The 19,066-nt window shown below is 43.0% G+C and overlaps 1 protein-coding gene across 1 annotated transcript in view; it reads left to right on the plus strand.

Moving 5' to 3' along the window:
• SUSD6 (sushi domain containing 6) overlaps positions 1–19,066 on the plus strand; it is a 73,119-nt gene that overhangs the window by 43,445 nt on the left and 10,608 nt on the right. Inside the window, exon 4 of the mRNA XM_005417537.3 lies at positions 17,768–17,965. Coding sequence (XP_005417594.1) covers positions 17,768–17,965 — 198 coding nt within the window. The remainder of the gene's footprint in view (positions 1–17,767; positions 17,966–19,066) is intronic.

A 19,066-nucleotide genomic window follows, 5' to 3' on the forward strand; every position in this document is an offset into this window, starting at 1 on the left:
CTAAGACTGTGGGTTTTGTCTTATTTCCTTCCCCTAAAAACTTCAAATATAATTTTCCCCAATCCTGCGGAGGAGATAGGAAAACAAATTAACAAATCCAGGAAAGGTCTGGGTAAAGGAGTTCTGTCTTCAGTATGAGAATGACTTTTTAATACCTGCTGCTGGTCTGTTAGGCTTCCTAGATGGTACATGTTCCAGACCCCATGTGTTCCTAGGAAACTTGGCCCAAGTGCTCAGGTTTGGGTTTGGAGCTCTCAGATTGCTGTATACATTGTTTCCATGTAATACCTATTCTTCCTGATTAAATGCATGTGCTGTTCTGTGAAATTTTCTATATTGCTATGAAAAAGAAATCAGTTACAGAACAGTAACTGATTGATTTAGTAAATGGACTCCTGTTTTTTCTCTGGAAGTATATTTTACGCTCTGGATGCTCATTTATCAGCATCAAATAACTTCCTTTCATGCTGTTTTCCCCACTAGTTCCCAGCATGTTCTTTAAGCATTCTCAAGGAGTCTGCATACACAGTTGAGAGAGTTCCCAAGTGTGTCTCTCTCTGGGGGGCAGTGGTTTTGGTATTTTTAGCATGATTTCTTCAAATCTTCCATTTCCTTTGTGTGAGAAACTTTTACTAATTGTAAAGAGATTGAACCTTATAGTAAATGGATCTCAAATTTGCATGGCAAGCTTTCACTCCACTACCAAGAAACCTGTCAGCCCTGTCTGGGCATTTTTGCCAAACCCTCTGATAGACTGAGGTACTCTGAGCAGCTGCAGAGACATTAGAGGGTAGCCTGACACAGACATTCTACTGCTCAGAAAGAGGAGCTGTAGAGATGCTGTCTGTGCACCGTTTATTTTCACTGTGTCTGAGGTCTTCATTTTTGTCTCTTGGTGAACTTCGTCTGGCCACTCTTGGTGGTTTATTGCCTCTCTGCTGAATTACAGTCCAGAAGATGTGATGAGAGAAATTACAACATCTGCTACGGGGAGAAAGAAAAACTGCATTAACTAGTGAATATCATTAACTAGTGCATATTTAAATGAGGAAGGAAGAGTTCTTAGTTCAGGAATTGAATTAGCATAGGAACTGTTCAGATGTAGACCTGGTGACTGAGAGTGCTCTGAAGTCAGTGGCCTGCACATCTGGCTTAAACTTCAGCTTCCTTTCTGGAAGGGCGCAGGGCTCCTGAAGGCCCTGTGCCTTGTCTGCCAGCTTTGTGTGGGTGGCTGGTGCCTCAGAACTAACTGAGCCTGAATTGAGCCCTCTCTCTCTCTGGGGAGTGCTGTGCAGGGAGTGCTTTCTTCAGCTCCCTGGGAAAGTGACCTGGGAAAATGCATGAGGATATGGGCTGCCTTATGTGTGGAGAGATCTTACGTTTTTCTTGAAAGTGTGAGATGATCTGCTTGTGAGTTGCATCCTCACAGAAGTTGGGCTTGCTGAGTCAGTGGCCGGGGCCTGTGCGCGTCAGATGTCAGGACTGATAGGCAGAAGCCTGGTGAGGACTGGGAAGGTGTAAGGCACGTTCAGTGACTGGTGCTGTGGAGAGAGCGAGCATAACCTCTGCCCTCCCCTCTGGTGGGTTTGGGGTTTTTTTGCTAAGTTCAGGGAGTATTAGATGGGAGCACTGATACTGGGGAAGAGCTGGGATTTGGATACTTGCTTCCTACCTTGTATGTTCATGTGATGATGTGAGGGGCAGGTCTGGGTCCAGCTGTGTGAGTGTGAGGACTCCCCAGGGTGTTCTCAGCATCCCTCGGAGCTCTGGCCCCAGCTCTGAGGAAGCTGGGAGCGCTCCTGAATTTTTCTCTTTTGTGCTCAACAGAGCACTTCCTGTGGCACTCAGGCATGCTGCAACAGCTTCCTCTACTGCATTCTTCCCTAGGGAGCATCTGAAATAGGCTTTTCTGTGTAGGAACTTGAAACTGCTTTGTTCTTGCATGATTTGGGAAAGATTATGTTGTTTTTAGCTGACAGGCTATAACTTCTCCCACCGTCTTGCTTACTGTTTCCCTTCCAAAGCCTGAGTCAGGTGGTGATTGTGAAATCTGTCTGCTAAATCAGTGTCCGTGTTGACCTAGGTAGTGGAACAGATTTTATGCTCTAGGGAATCATGAACCTATAAATAAATAAATCCTTTAAGTAATTATTTTATGGTTTTTTTTGAGTAATCTGGCTTTCCCACCTCATCATCTTTTTCAGAGGATCACAGAATTAAGCTATTCTAATGACATCTTGCAGTGTAAAATCAGCATTTCATTCTGATAGGTCTCTCTGTGATAAGATGGTTTTGCAGCTCTTGAAATCAAGTTTGAAATGTCGTCCTGTTGGATTTGACGGTTTAGATAAAAAGGAGCAAGTAGCAATGTAGTGGATACTGTTATTATCTACTAAAATAGTAGATGTAATAATATCATTAAACATTGCTGAAACGTGCAGAAACTCTCCTTGCAGTTAAATGCTTTTAAAAACCCCCCAAATCCTATGACTTAAATTACCCAATCAAAGAAAAATAAAACACACCATGCAAACCCTAGCTAACCACACTCTCTCTTTTATGGAGCTAGGTAGTTGAAAGAGGAGTTAAAACTATTGTCTGATGTGAGGGAACGCTGGGAGCTGAGCAGGAATTTACTTGTGTGTGGTTTTTTGGTGGAAGATGGCTGTGAGGAGGAGCAGGAGGATTTGAGAAAGGAGGAGAAAAATCTGTAAGAAGCTCAGGAGGGACTTGAAATATCTCCAACTTGATGCTGTAAATGCTGTGTGGAATTACATAGGGCAACAAACAAAATGGTCTCATATTGTTTTGGTTCTTGTGGTAGTCAAGGAAACAGGGTTTGGAACAGCATCTGAAAATCAGCTGAATTGTCTGGAAGAATCTGGCCTGCAACAGTCTCTCCTTTTCAGTAAGGTACTGTTCTAGACCTCAAGGTCTGGCTGGCAGGAAATTATAATAGTATCTGTCAGACTTGGCCTGTTGAAGTCAAGAATGATCCAGGTAAAATGTGGTCACTGAGGTGTGATTCTTGATGCTTTACAGAACCAAAATTCAATTAAGCGTTTTCACACTGTTGTTATCCTGTGAAATGTACACTGCCCTGAGAAATACTGCTGCTTTAGCAAGAACTGCTCTGACAGGACTAATGATGCTGTAGAGATAAGATGTAGCTGAAGAAAGCCACTTGAGAATGCTGAGCAAATAAATACCTCAGAACCATAAATGAAACTTAATGAAATGTCACAAATAATATTAAAAAAAACAGCTGGCATGCAAGAAGCAGAAGAGAGGGAAGCACTGCAAGATCTAGTGAAAAGTGTCCCTGCCTATCACAGACGGTTTGGAACTAGGTGATCTTCAGGGTCCCTTTCAACCCAAACCTTCCTATGAAAAGGAACCCCATAATAAAGCATTGGGAGGTTCTTTGTTTTGTTTTGTGGCTTTAACTTGGCTTTTTAATTGTTGCAAAATAAGAACTTGTCTAAGTTGCAAGGGAATATAAACAAGAAGCAAAGAATATGTACACTCTTTTATTTCTTATTGCTAAAAGCAGTGAGTTGCAGGGAAACAAGATTGAAGTTTAGTAGTCCTTGAGGAGACCTGATTTCTTTCCTGAAGATTTTGTTTTTGAAAATGGTTACACTGTAGGGTTTGGGGTTTTATGTTTTATAATTTCTTCTTATGTCAGATGGACAGAATGATATATAATATTTTCCTACATTTTTATCAGGCATCAAGGGCTACAAATGAGTTCTGTCTTGGCAGTTGCTACTTCTGACTTTTTTTTTTTACTCTTATTACATGCATTTTCAGCTGGATATTTTGCCATGCCTGTGCATTGATTCCAGCGGCTATAGTGAAAGTGTCAAAGGACAAATAGTATTTCAAAGGGTGAGAGCTCTTTTTACACATCTTCTCTGAACACTTTTCTTGCCAGCTGTGGAAGGAGCTTGTTTTTTGAACAGTTTCCCAATCCTGGCTTGTTTCAGTTCAGCTGTGTTTACCTTGTGAGTGTTTGAGATGAGAAGATACAAAGACAGAAAGGAAGAATTCACGTTTGCTGCTAGGAATGCTTTTGACAATTGCTATTTCATATCCATTGATTTGCTTAGAGATGTTGGTAGGGACTGGAAAAATGGAGATGAAAAAACAAACACTTTGAAATAAGTACATCTTTATAGCAAGACAGTCTTCTCAAAGAAGGTGGTTGATAATCTGGATTTTCTATACACTGCATTTGTATGCATAATGCTAAGTTCCTATTTTCTTACTGTGTACCATTTGATCCCCAGCAGACTCTGAATTGGTAGAGTGTGTGGGACTTTGCCTGTTCTGCCAGAGCTGATCATGTCTTCTGTGACTGGTAAATCAAAGTAGCAGCAGCATCCCACTAGACCTTGATGCCTCTTGCTAGTCATGCTCCAGTCACAAAGCAAGCTTACTAGTAGCTTCACTGGATTTCCTTCCTTCTTGCCAAAAAATACTCTTTAATTCTTTGTATTGCCAGTAAATAGAGATTACTTGCTGAGTGGGTGTTAAGTTTCAGTGCAGGTTATACAGGGTCTGACACCACCTTTCCTACTATCACCTCCCTAGCTGTTAAATTGCTCCAACACTGTTCAAGTGTTAGGCAATTTAGAGAGGTGTGTCATCTCAATATAAGAAACTTCTATATAGTTCATCTCAGTATAAGAAACTTCTTACTTTTCTTTGAAGATGAGTTCTTCAGCTTCACTCTATCTTAGAGCTTTTGAATTTATTAGAGTTTGGATTGGGTCTGTATCAGCTGTCCATTCAAGAAAGTGAAGCTCAGACTGACTGAGCTTGCATAAGTGGGAGACTGTAGCGCTGGGGTCTCTGGGAAAGTATGTTTGCCATGTGCAGTACTTCTGGTACTATGCAGTCTGATGTGCCTCCCACTTTGAACAGGATGACTTGAGGAGTGTTCAGGTGGGTCTGGTGGGTCTGTTGTGCTGGACTCTGTAGAGAAGTTGTTTGTCATGCTGAGCTTCTCTAAAGCTGGTAGGAAAGATGACTTAATACTTGCAGCTAAACTAACCACATCTAGACTGAAAATATGACTGTGCTCAAGAGAGGCTTTCCAGTGAGACAAGGATAATAAGTCTTTGCAGTTCTGCCCAGTCAGTGGTAAATTATCTGAGTGCTTGTTTTGACAAGTCCCGTCATACAGATGAGTCATTCTTAAAGGATAAACACATCTGCCCAGATATTAGATTCTGTTATGTTCACGTGGTCCTGAGCAGAGCCAAAAGCCAGAAGAGAAATAGCATGGCAGAACGAAAAAGTACTCTCCTCTGTGTGTTGGTGTATCAGATTGGAGTTTCAGGATCACTGTCCTTACCCACCTTTCCCTAGCAAATCTGTCAGTAGATGAATTGCATAGGAAAACTTCAGTAACCCAGGCCTCTGAGCGTCTCAGTTTTATTTCCACACAGATGAAGGTGGAACAATATTTAGTGCACAGCGCTGTCCTGTGCACAAGCCATTACTAGATCAGCCTTGGCCCAACTTCCAAATCAGTACATTTTGGATAGGCTGAGTCAGAGGCAACAGCTGCTGCTGCTGAAAGGATGAAAAATGAATCAATTGCAAAAGGTTCATTAGTGAACGAAGGAGGCCTATCAGGGCAGTGACTTGGCTAAGTGTATCTAAACTCAGAAATTATTACTTCAGATTCCCATGGATTTTAGGACTGCCTCACGAGCAGACTTATGACTGTGCATTGATCTTTGTCAAGAGTAACTCAGAACTGGGATTAGAAGGTGGGCATGAACTGGCCTGTAGGGTAAGAGGAAGCCAGTTGTTGTGGTGGTTGTTGGTGTCTGCCTGAGTTCCACCTCATGGTGGACAGGGAGCAATGGACTCCCACTGCTGTTGGTGTTACCAAGTGATATGTATCATCCTGCACTTGGGTGGCCATGCTGGAGTCCACAACAGGGACATATTTTGGGAAACTCTCATAGCAAAAACTTCTAAGGCCTTATTGGGAAAAGGAGCGTGACTGCTGTACTAGGCTGAAGTTTCAGGAGTAGAAGTTTTGTAGCCATATGGAAATCCACAAGCAAGTTAAGTTTCCTGAGGCACTGCTAAGTTGAGGGCCTTGTGTCACTTGCTGCTAGAGACAAGTTTTGCTCTGCTGTGTCTTTAAGGTGTGTTTCCCTGGTGTCCTCACCTAGTGTCAGTAGAGGGACTGTATTCATTTCAGTCAGGTCTTTACAGACCAGTTGCCTGTGTCCATCAGCATGACTATCATGTTATGCTGAAGAGCATAGTTATGCTTTTTCCTATACTGTCTCATTGTTCTTACTGAAGTGTGAGATGTTTTTCATTACACCAGAGCCCCATAGTGTGTGTCAGGCTTTTATCCTAAAAAAAACCCCACCTTAGGGTATTGCTATGTCCAAACTGAAAATCCACTTAGGAACGGACAAGAAAACAGTGGGGTATATGTGCAGGTTACCCCTGAACTGAGAACAGTTTTTAGTTTTGTAAGTTTTGAGAAACAGGTAAGCAGGGACAAGATGACAAATCAGAGCTGTATGAAGTAAGTTCCTGCACAGCTGTCTGTTTCTTTTTTGTAAGACCACCAATTTATTTTGACAATTCTTATTATTTTTAAATAATCTCCTCTTTGTTGCAATATAAAAGAAAATCTAGAACTGGAAGAGCCCTCTCTTAGGAGCCCACAGGCTACTGGGTTTTGGGTTCAAAAGCAGAATCTGGAACCTTTTGATTATACAAAGTGTTTCTACAGCACTTGCTTAATTTCCTTCTTGGAACATGTGAAAATAATTATAGGGTGGTTGGAAGAAGACACAGGGAGGCTGGAAGCAGCCTTAGAAAACAAAAGCAAATGAAATGTGGCCACTTGGAAAGCTGCACTATGCCAATGGGTGAGAGTAAGTTTCTGTATTAAGTTGGCTTTTTTGCAGCCACTGTGCTGCTGACTCCAACTGCAGCCCAGATGCAAATTGTTTATATTGTCCTGGCAGTGTGGGATGTTGTAAAGTACTGGTCAGCTGCTCTTCATCTTTATGGGACATAAGTAAACTTCACGAGCTTCCACACACATCACCAATAACTTTAATTCATTTGTATGTGTGTACAGCAGTAAGATTACAGTATCAGAAGATCTTAAAAGTACTTCTGCAGTTGTTCCCAGTTTGCTTCCTCCTCCTTTTTAATGTTTCCGGAATTAATTTATCATCCTGGCTTTGTTTAGAAGCACCAGGTTTTTGTCTTATGATTTGGTGTTTTCCTGATGTCCAGAATGCCTGGCACGGATGAGAGCCCTGCTGCAGCCATCCTTGTGCAAACATAACACAGAGCTAACTCTGAAAAACTGGACAGTGTCAGTCCCGGAGCCTGTCAGGCTCAATCACGTGGGAATGTCTCTGAGGAGACCACATTACAGGTGGGCTTATAACAGGGAAAACAATGCAGTTGTCACAGTGAGTAGCACTTTTCTAGGGAGGCAGATGTGCTGCTGGAGTGAAGTTGTGTTTGGTTGCTGCTTTCCATTGCAGAAATCTTCCTTTTGCAGATGTGGTTTTTGTTAGACCTGGAATTTGTATCTTGGTTTTCCATCTGCCAAGCATACAGCAAAGTCTGTCCTGTTATGAAGGGGGAAAGAAACTTGAAAGACATGACATTTATTTTTCTGCCAAAATATCAGTGACACTGGGAGTTCTTTAACTGAAGCAAGGCTTTCTAAGGGGCAGAGAGAAGCATGTTTTATATCCAGACAATCTGTAGCACTGTAGAAGCACCAGTGGCAGCTTCATATAGCCTAAACATTTTGACTCTTGTAGAACGTAAATATAATTTGCATTTTAGTGTAAGTTTTGATGCTAATGGTTTTCTTTTTCGGAGATAGATAAACTACTGGGGGTAAAAAAAAAAAATCATATTTCTAATAGAAAGACAGACAAGACCCGTAATTAATGTTGCACTAGCAGGCTTCCTCCGTGGTTGGCTAATCACAGCTGAGTGTTAATAAGCATAGAGTTTTTTTAAATACTGTTGTAACGTGTTAATTAAGATAATTCGTCTCCATGTGTCTCTTGAGTTACCAGATGGCGACTGCATTGGTGGAAGGCTGCAATTAGAGTCTTTTCTTTCTTGCTTTTTCTTCCCCTGCCCTAAGGGGAAAAAAAAAGAAAGAAGGAAAATGAGAAAAAAAAATGCAGCTTTACTGTGTATGGGATGACTGTGAGGGGTGCCTGTTACTGTACACATTTTAAGTGCTTGTGTCTAATTATATTAATGCACAGCTATATGATTATATATACAAATCTCTTTGCTTTGGTTCTTCTCATTTACCCACATTACGACATTAAAAAAAATAAGCATCCTTTTCAGAGTATGCCCTTGCTGGGGAAACTGTAATTTCCCTGTGAAGACTCCAGCCCTGCTCAGTTTGGCCTTCTGTCTGTGACTTCAGAATAAGCAGCATCTGGAGCCAGTAAAGACAGAGAGCTTATTTTTCAGTGGACTTGGCCCCTGCTTAATACACAGAACTCAAAAGAGGGTTATGTTTTGCAGTATGTTTTTAGGAAGGCTTTAAATATTTTAGGGGCAGGGTCAGTGAGAAGTGTGTGCACTCACAATGGAGGCCTTTTATTGACTTCTGCCTCCTATAAGTTAAATATAAAGAGGTCCTTTAGCCTCAGCTGTTGTGACTAGGCCTCAGCAGCAGCTGCTGTATCAGGTTTGCCCCTTTGGGAAATGACCCATCTGCTATAGAAAGCCAGAGTGCTGAAAAGGAGAAGATTCAAAATCTGTTCTCCTGATTCCAGTCCCTATCTCCTCCCCAGAAATTACAGACCAGTGGAAAACCTGGGCATCTGGTAATCTGTGTTTTACAGAGTAAATCCTGTCTCTGGCTAGAAGCACATCAAGTTGTCAACTCTTGCCAGTTGGCAGAGGATGGCTTCAGTCTGGGTCCCTTTTCACATGTTCTATCTGCAGCTGCTGTGTGTAGTTAAAACACACAGGCTAGTACTCTGGTGGGCAAAAACCAAAAAAAACCCCACTAATACCTTGAGCTACCTGGAAGGGGAGCAAAGCATGCTTCACCTCCGCCAGGAGAGACCCTCTTGTCCTCTGGGAAAAAAGCTTTCTAATGACTGCAGCACACATTTGGGTTGGAATTTCATTGTGTGGGCTAAAACATGCTCTGAAGATGCTGGAGGAGGATAAAATCTCAAATATTATTTCCAGATCAGGTCATTGTGATTCTTGGAGCCAGCCTGCCAAGAGAAACCCTGGTGTAAAGCTCTTTGTGTTCAGCACAAACCTGCTGTTAAAAGCAGTGACGTTTGTCCCTGAAATACTTGATGAGCAATTTCCTAGCCTAATATTAATCCAGGCTCTCTGCCTGGGAAGGACAATGCAGGAGCAGAGGGTGCATAGTGGGACGCTGCGCTGCTGAAAGCTTTTGAGTGCATCCAGGCAAGCATGGTTAGTTGGAAACCTGAAGGTATTTAGCATTCAGAAATGGAACTGGCACTCTTGTTGGAAAATGTGGGTGGGGGTGACTGCTTTTCAATCTACCACTAAAGCACATCCCCTTGTTATTGCTTTCTCAACAGGAAGGAAGGTGTGGGTGGGGAGCGGCAGTGATGTTGATCAAAGCTTATCAAGGTGCTTTTTCTCTCCAGACCAACTGCCTAGGAAGTGTTTCTTTCTTTGGTAAAAGATGGTGTTTAGCTGTCACAGCTAGTCTAAAAGGGGTATGAAATTGTAACAGACTTGCTTCTTACTAAAACTGAAGAGATGTTGAGGGAAGGGGTGCCAAAAGTGGCTTCTGCTGTTTATAGGCTGGTTTGTGTGTTCAAGGGAGGAGAGGAAAAAACGAGGATATTGCTTCTCTGGATTTCACACTGAAAGCGAAGCTGGCTAGTCATCTTCCTCTGTCATCTCCCTTGCTGCAGAAGGCTCCTGGAGCCAAACCAGTCCTGTCTCAGGCAGAAGGAAATCTTCTGCCTGAGACAGGGACTGAAGGGACTGAAGACCCTGGTTTAAGAAGAAAAATTCCTTACTGAAGAAGAAGCTTGTGGAATGTTTTTCTTCTTCCATCAGCCTGTTTTCCCCTGTTCCCCCAGAGAATGACACAGCAGGAGACTTGGGTTAGAGGGACATGAACAGTAGTTGTGTGTTCTTTGAATATAATAGGTATATATATTTTGATCTTTTTTCTTCTCAAGGCAGGAAACCACCTTTTGCCTAGACTCTGCAGAGCATAGAGGATAAAGCAGCTAACTTGGATAGTGAATTTCCCATCCAGTAGTTCCAAAGGGCTTATAAAATAAGTGCTTGTTGTTGAAAATGGCACATATGCCAGTTGTGTGTGTGCCTTTAGTTTTGGTACTACATTTCATTTTTTTTTCTCTCAGTAGGTGCATAGTGGGGTTTGAGTTCATCATATCGTATGTAAGGATCTGTCCTACCTTCGCAAATGTGGAAGTGTTTGAGACAATGTCTTCCCTGAGAGGAAAAGTTACACTAAAAAACAAGAAAAATCCCCAGACCTCAACAAACTCACCAAAACAAAACCAAAGAAGACCCAAACCTAACAAATTTAATTAAAGTTACTTGCAGTGTGTTCTGTTGTGTGTAACCTGGAGCACTGGAGACTGTCTGCAGCTTGTGGCTGTGGCTGACTACCCTGCTGTGTGGCTGAGGACAGCACTGATGCTGTTATCTGGTTGGATCACATTCGTGCTTCTCTGAGTACTGGTGACAGAAGTTAGGAGTATATCCAAGAAATGGGCAAAGGGAGGAGTAAATTCTTTCCTTATTGGCTTACTAAACAACCAGGAGATTAGCAGAGAGGTCAGGTAGCGTCCTGCTGGCAAGAACTGAAACTCTGCAAGGAGAGAAAAAGATGTCTCTTCTATTAGCAAATATGGCCAGAGCTCTTGTTAGGAAGCAGCTGAATGCATTTGCTGAGGCCAAACCAACGTTCAGTGTCACCCCTGAGTGGGATCCATGGGCAGCATGCCAGTAGAATGGCCAGACCCTGTGGAAGCTGAAGTGAGCATTCTTGCTGCTCCCTGGCTTGCACTTCTAGCCTGCTGACTGCATCAGGCTGTCATGTTTTTATTGTGAAAAAGCATTGTGTAAAAAAAAGATGAAGCCCTGTGTATGAATTTGTGTGCAAATGGCAATTGATAAAAGCCCCACTATTGCTGCAAGCCTGTCCAGGGCACTAACTGGAAAAGAGGTGTGAATCTGGCTCTGTTCTTTTCAGCATGGTGTTAAACCTGAACCTCAGGTCTGAGATGCTGAAAATGCACAGCCTCTGCAGAAGGCTTCAGATGGAATTAGTATTTCAGAGCACCCATTTAGCTGTGGCAAGACCCAGATTGAAGGTGGGAGTAGAGAAGGGAGGGTTTCTCCCTTAGAGTTTGGGGTTGTTTGAAAGGTCCTTGCCAGAAATTAGTAATAGCTTTTGCAGTTCCCTCAGCTATATTGAGGTGATGAACACAAAAATTATCCAAATTGAAAATTTAAGTCTCTGAATCAGGGACAAGTAACTGGAAGATGGAGTTATCCTGTGTTTATTTTGGGTGCTTTTCTAGATATGCTGTTTTTAAGGCTGGTGGCAAGTCCTGTCTGAAAGAATAAAGATGACAACGTTTTGGAGAACCGGAGACTTGGACAGAGAAGTTCTCCTTGCCACTGTGGAGTGTGCTGAAGCACAACTTGTAAGAGGGTGAACAGGAAATGACTATGACCAGGAGGAAACCTTCCCATGTGACAGGAGATAGAAGAAGAGACAAAAAGGTGGCAGGCCTTGAGGCAAGCCAACGTTTCCTGAGCTATTCCACAGAAATCCTACTGTAGGGCAATCAAAGTAGTAGAAGAAAGTTAGGATCTGGCTTCAGGGGAAACAGCATGGAAGCAATGGCATGGCCTCTAGCACTGGGACACTTTAATTGGGTGCTTCTGTGTTCTGCTTCACAGAGATGTTTGCTCACCAGGTAAGACCTGCTGACATGAGACATCATGACAAGTTTAACCAGACTAGCCAGGGGAGTATTTGTCTTGATTAGGAGGGTGTTTTCTGTTTATAGGATGTTTTTCTTCTGTCTTGATAGTATCTGTTAAATGGAGTAAATGTTGTAGATTAAGAAAGAGAAGTACTGTACTTAGCATCCTCCGTTTCTAGTTTCCACATCACACAAAAATTGTACTATGTCTAAAAGGCCAGGAGGTGTTAACAGTATCCAAGCAGGGTACATGCTGAGGGTGTCCAGCAGAGCAGTTGTAAGCACAAATGGCTTCCAAAGTGCTTCAGCATAGACCTGTAAGGCTCCTTTTCCACTGCTCTGAGGATAGTCAAACCTGCTAGAGCACTTGTGTAATCAGTGAAGGATTTACCTGAAGCTGTGTCCAGCTTCCTCTTGAAGGTGCCAGAATTTGGGCCTGACTCATGTAAAGAGCAAATTTATTTTGTCAAAACTGTTCCTGTCCTAGTTTTAGCGACCTTTGTGCCCTGCTGTGGAGAAGAACAACTATTACTGGATGTTCAGTGTAAAACAATTGTCTGCCCACGTAAGGTGAGCAATGCTGTGGCTTAATCCTCAGTTACAAACTTAGTTATGCACTCTGGCAGATCATGATTAGAAGGGGTTTTTTGTTTGCTTCCTTGGTTTATTGGTTGGTTGTGGTCTTTTTTTGTTTAGTTGTTTGTTTGGATTTTGGTTTTTTCCTCACAAAAATGCATTTTTTTAAGGAGAATTGGGTTTTCATCTCTGTATAGTCAGATGGCCTGATAAAACAGGTTAGTGACTGAAAAACAGTTCAGTTTGGTGCAGAAAAGAGGGGTGTAACACCTCTCATAGAGTCCATGAATCTTACTGATTGAAGAAAATAAAGAGACAGTGCCAAGCAAATTAGACTGTAGATAGAGAGGTCTTAGACTTATATGTGGTGTTATGCCCGTGCAAAGAAGGTTAATACTGGGGAGCTTTTATAATTCTGTGACAATTATCCAGTCGGAAGTATGATTTAATCTTTCTTTGTATGTGTGAGTGGAGTGTATTGTTCTTCGTGCTTGCCACAACAGACTCATCCTGCTTGAGCTTTGTAAATCTTCTGCTTATCTGTGAATTTCACTCTCAGTGATCAAGGCTCAACTGTGCTTCTGTGGTTTATGTTCTGAGCACTTAAACCTCTCACTTCTGTGTCAGCACACAACAGACCATATGCTTCCATCTGTGGCATTATATATGACTGTGGCTTGGGTTTGTGTCTTTGTTACATTATGCTGGAAATGCTTTTAGTTCTGCATCAGGTTGGCATTCAGGACGACTGCTCAGCTCCAGCTCAGCCAGGACATGAAAGAATCATTTCATCCTTTGGTGATTAGATTAATCAATTTGGCCAACTGACATCTCTTACTGTCTCTAAAAGAAGCTGGATTCCAGCTCCTCACAGCTGTCTGTGAATCTGGTGGAAGAGGAAGCAAGTGAGGATTGCTGCTTGAAGGAGAGCCATGGAAAAGGGAGCTGGTGAAGGTACAATATGATGTTGCTGTTGCTGCAACAAAAAGGAAGTTCCTTAGTGTTGTGGTGGTTATTGTCAAGCTGATAACAGCTATTCAAAGAACATCAGAGCAGTTAGCCCTCCTTGAAGGAGGACAGTATTTTTTCATGTGACCAAAACAGAAAAATACGGTGCTTATAGGTGATTTGGTGGGATGATGGGTGGAGGTACATACTGGCTTAGTATTTTTTCATGTACGTATTAAAAAACTGTATATTAAATACTTAGTGGTTTGGAATGGCATTTACAGAAGCTCCAGTGCATAACTTAATTTCTGCCTGTCAATCTGGAAATGACAATTTCTTTACCTCTGAATGGAGTTCAATGACGTTCTAAGTCTTTGGACTTCTATTTCCTTTCTGTTTTCCAGCAGCATATGCTGGCAGAGAACCAGCTCTCTCAGGAGATGTCATAAGCTTCAGTACCTCCTAGAAACAGGGCCTTTGGGAGTATTTGCTCCCTTTGTACAAAGTGGAGAAATGCTTAAAACCTATTTCTGTGCATCCTGAAAGCTTGATGACTCAAGATCCTGGCAATAGCTGTGCAAGCCTAGAATGTCAGTAACCCCCTAGGAAGTTGGTGACTTTTGTAACTTGGCTCTCTTACTCTTCCCTCCCCGGCATGAACATTTGTCTTAAGATGTCTCACAAGCCCTGGGATACTTCCAAAAATACGTGTTTCAGGGAGGGAGTTGATGAAATTCCTGCATGTATCTTTCTGTTCCCAGCAGTGAACCATCCCAACAGAACCGTGCTCCAGAGCAGTAACACACAGTTCACACAGGCAGCCCCAGCCCCTTCTGGCTGCTGACCACAGCCAGGCACAGGCTGCTCTGGGTCTGTGTTCTGGCAGCAGTTGGTACCCAGCATTTTTCACCCCTGAAGTGTCAGTGCTTTGTTCTGTGGACAACAGTAAATGGGATGCTCTGCCTGGTTCGGTATTGCTGTGAACATACCAGTGCTGCAAGCTTGGGCATAAGCTTTGCTGCTGGAGACGTAAAGGATGGTGCAGAGTCAAACTTGTACTTTGTCTTCTGTTAGCCCCAGTTTAGAGTGCACATATGGAGGCAGTTGAAGAAACCTGTTATGGAGAGTGTGAAAGCTGAGGGCAGTGAAAGCTTAGGAAACAGGTTGCTGCCTTGTCTGTCCCAGGCATTCTGGATGCCTGTGTTATGCTGGACTGGGCCCTGGTTTGCAGAGGTGCTGCATTCTGTCAGAGATGCCAGGGACAGAGAGCTGGTCTAGCAGGGAGCAGAGGTATTTGACTTTCTCAGTTTTTCAGGTGCCACCAGTCCATCATTTTACCCACCCAAGCCTTGCTTTCAGCAATTTTCAGTGCCATCAACACTTGTAGTAGACCTCCCCAGAGCTGCAGGCTCTGAGCAGCTTTGTTCCCCTGAGTCTGCCTTGCGAAGGACAGTCCAGGATCAGCTCAATCATGTGGAGGGTATTGATGTTCTGGCTGCCTAATCCAGGCCTTTTTCATCTATTTCACAGCACACAGACAATATTCTTCCATCACAGTGAACGTGACATTTTAAAATACTTGTGCGCTCCTGGATGCTGTGATGACAAATGAAGGTTGGGGGTAGAGGGAAGGGGAGGTGGTTGATTCTGCAATCCCGTCCCTGAGAATAGGACAAGTCAGGCATAACTGCCTGAACACACTTACCAGCTGCTTCTTTCCTTTCCTGTCCAAGTGGTCTGTGGAGGTGAGGAGGAACCCAGTTTGCAGTTGAATAGCTGTGCATCTCCTGAAGACCAGATCAGGGTTCTGCAGGTGCCTGATGTGGTGGTGTTTCCAAGCCTTTGAGAGTGCTATTGCAAAGTAAATGAGTGCCTGTTTCTTGTTGGCTGGCTGATTTTTGTACATAACTGAGAAATTTCATCAGTGTAGGCGGCACTTCATGATAGAAGGGGAACCAACAGTGAGCTGCTTCTGTGTGCAGAAGGGCTCCTAGTGCACTGGCCAGGTTCAGCTCAGCTCATGGGCATAGCTCAGGAGAAAAGGGAACTGTGGGACTGAGCTCTTGGCTGCAGTCAGCAGAAAGATGCTGTGCATGACTCCCAAGCAATTCCAGGTACCTGCTGTAGTATAAAAAGCTGTAGGGAAGTTGTTCTGTCTGCTCTTGAGTTTTGGCAACTGCTGTGGTGGTGCTGTCTTTTACCTGCAGCTCTCCACCTGTGCCAGGAGAGGTACCTGCTAAACTGCTAAAAATATCTCTGGTGCTCAAATGGTTTTGCAATTTAGCACAAAAACCTCTCCTGGACTGCAGATGAACCAGGGCAATTGTCTATGTGCTTGAATGTGAAATGTGCCACTAATGTGTTGCTTTGGCTGATCCCAGCTGCCCTGAGATGTTTCACAGGTTCACAGTGAAAGGAAGTTCAGCCTCATAATATGCAGGATTAAAACACTGGTTACAAAATTATTGCAGAAAGAAAAGATGAAAAGCGCAGAAGAGGTAACAGTTAAAACTCATGAGGCACAGGACAGTGGCTTCTCTGAAGTTTATTTAAGAATAAATCTCAAGAACAAAGTCCTCTTGCTGCTTAGACCCTTGTTAACCTTTTCTGAAGAAGTAAATTGAATTGCAGTTATAAAGCTGGCAGAACCCATACCAGAGCATTTTTGACTTCAGTCAGCACTTCATCTCAGGGTTTATTGGCATTTGCAAGCACTACCTGTGCTGTATTCTCACACGTGTTTAGGTTCAAGAGTTGTTTGCACTAAGGCAATGTGGCAAATTTTTCCACAGAGAATGAATCTCAAGTTTTCTTTTGTTTCTTAAATCTTACTAAAAATTCAATTTCTTGAACTTTGTGGAGCTGATTGTTGCTGTTTGTCCCACAGTAAGTGGGTCACTTAGAGGTAGAACATGGGAGACTGTGTGCTCTGGGGTTTAAGGACAGGCCTGGGTCACCATGCTCTGATAGAACACCCTGGGTGGGCTGACTGATCTTCCATGCCCCAAAATGTCTCCAGAGGGATCTATGATGTATTTTCTTTTATGAAGTCTGGGAAGCTGATGTGAATTTTAAGGGAAAAATCTGGATTTCTCCATCTTTCAACCGGGCAGATACATGTCAGCGGAAATTATTGGGGCTGTTCTGAAGGGTCATTGTGACCTGTCAGAAGAGAGAAAGTTCTGAGCAAGACAAATATCCTGTTTTCAGTGCAGTTTCCTCAGTTTTGGTTTGTTTTTATTTGAATGGCTGTTGAAAATTCTGCAAGAAAAGTGCTGGTATGTGCCAGATACCACATGGGCCTATACCCACTAGTCAGGGTAATGGAGATGCAAAAAGGAATATGAAGCACTTTTAACACTCAGACAGAGGGGTTTTTAAAAAAAGTTTTCCTAATACACTGAATTCCTTTTTAAAAGTAGACTAGAACATTTGGTCCTAGGAGAAGTCCCCTTGAGATGATCAAGTCCAACCTTTGATGGAACACCACCATGTAACTAAACCATAGCACTAAGTGCCATGTCCAGTTGTTTCTTGCAGTCTTCCAGGGATGGTGACTTCACCATCCCATGTGCAGCCTATTTTAATGCCTGACCACCCTTTCAGTGAAGAAGTTCATCCTACTGCAACAAAGCTCTGTTGCCAATCTTGTTGGTGGCATATCTATGTAAAATAGTCAAAAATCTGTGTGTTTTTACAGGCTTCTAGGGTGCCTTATGATGAGGCAGGTCTGCACCTTGACACTGTGTACCCATAGTACAGAGGGGTTTTTGCATTCCTTATTCCTTCCAAAATGTCTCAGGTCTGTGTGCATCTGCAAAGGTTACTTCCCCGGCTTGCCTCATGAACTTTCCCTGCCAGACTAATATGAAAACTTGGTTGTTAGGTTCACCCCAGTCTCTAGTGAAACAGCTGTGGGGAGAAGATAGCAGTAAGGATTTCCTGGGCCTCTTTCATGCAGAATCTGTGTTGTGTCACTATTCAAAAGTATCACCAGTTTGGTGCCTGCCAGTTGGACTGTACTGGGATAACAAGCAGCATTTAACAATCACAAAAATGCTATCAGAGGTGTTCTCTGCCATTGTGTAACAGCCTTTCTTCTCGGTTTTAGTAGTTTCCTAATTTAGTGGGTGTTTCTAGGTGGAAGTCTTGCCTATTTTTCATATATATTGTGTAATAGACGTCTTCTTCTGAGATGTCCTTCATGACACTTTCTTTTTTACCAGATTGTCCCCAGCCACCACAACCTGAGAATGGAGGCTATAAATGCCACCCTAGCCCCTGCAACAACCCTCTGACTTCGGGAAGTGTCATAGAGTATCTGTGTGTTGAAGGCTACATGCTGAAAGGAGATTATAAATACTTGACATGCAAGAATGGAGAGTGGAACCCAGCCATGGAAGTCAGCTGCAGACTCAGCCCAGGTGAGTGCTCCCTGACTCTAGAATTGCCCTTGCATTGACTTTTCAGATTATCCTTAAGCACTTAGTGTGATGCTGAGGAAGTCCATATATGGCTGTGTCTCATTGCTCCAGCAATTTCATACATACAGCTCACAATCATGACTCTTTCTTCAAAATGTCTCTTCAGTAGCAGCCTGTCAGATGCAGACTTAGAGTCCCTAACACAAGGAGAAAAGCCATGGACAGGAGTATAAAGTAGGGAGCTTGTTATTTATGTCGAGCCTCTTATCTTGAGGCTCTCATCCCAGGAATGCTGGAAGCCCTAACAGTAGCATTTTCCATGCTGTCTGGTTTTCCTTGATGGCCTTGATTATGCATCTCCCTCAGTGAGTCTGCGCACATGTGTGTGTAGAGTCAGTCTTCCTTGTAAACAGGTTAAGTAACCGTTGATTTCCTGTGCCGAAAAGATTGATGGTGCTGCTTTTCACTGTACTGGTGGGAAAGGACATTGCTGACAAATTATTTCTGCTTCTCTCCAAATAGAAGTGGACAGCTTTTGTTTTGTGTCTCCCCAGCTGAACAGGAATTCCTCCATCAAAGCAGCAAAGTAAAAATATTTGCAGGAAAATATTCATCATACAGCTCTTAATTTGCCTACTACTTTTCTGCTTTTAACAGTGGGTATATTGGATAAAAGGAGAGCTCTCTCCCCTCTTCTAGGTGGGCTTGTTGATAGAACCTTACTACTCAGTCATGCTGAGCCAGCAGGATGTACACTTCGGAATTAAGTCTCATAATACATAAAGCAAAATATGTCAGCTTAATTGGAAAGAAACAGGGAAAAGAAAAAAGTACCTTCATCAAATTCTTTATGGAGCTCACTGCATACCTGTGATCTCTGGAACATCCTGTCCTGTCCCAAAGATGCTGTCTTTTTATGCCACTCCAATAGCCCCTTCCTGTGATTTATAAGGAAGGATCTGGGAGTTTACCTGGCAGCAAATAGATTCTGAAGGGGTTTTTCAAATTCAGCTTAAGCTTCCCTTCTGCAGTGATCCCCCTTCCCCTTGCTGCAGCCAGGCTGGAGAGCAAAGCTGTGCTATTGCACACAGTGTTCCCTGA

This window comes from Geospiza fortis, unplaced genomic scaffold (assembly GCF_000277835.1).
Source record: "Geospiza fortis unplaced genomic scaffold, GeoFor_1.0 scaffold54, whole genome shotgun sequence".
NCBI classification, from domain to species: Eukaryota; Metazoa; Chordata; class Aves; order Passeriformes; family Thraupidae; genus Geospiza; species Geospiza fortis.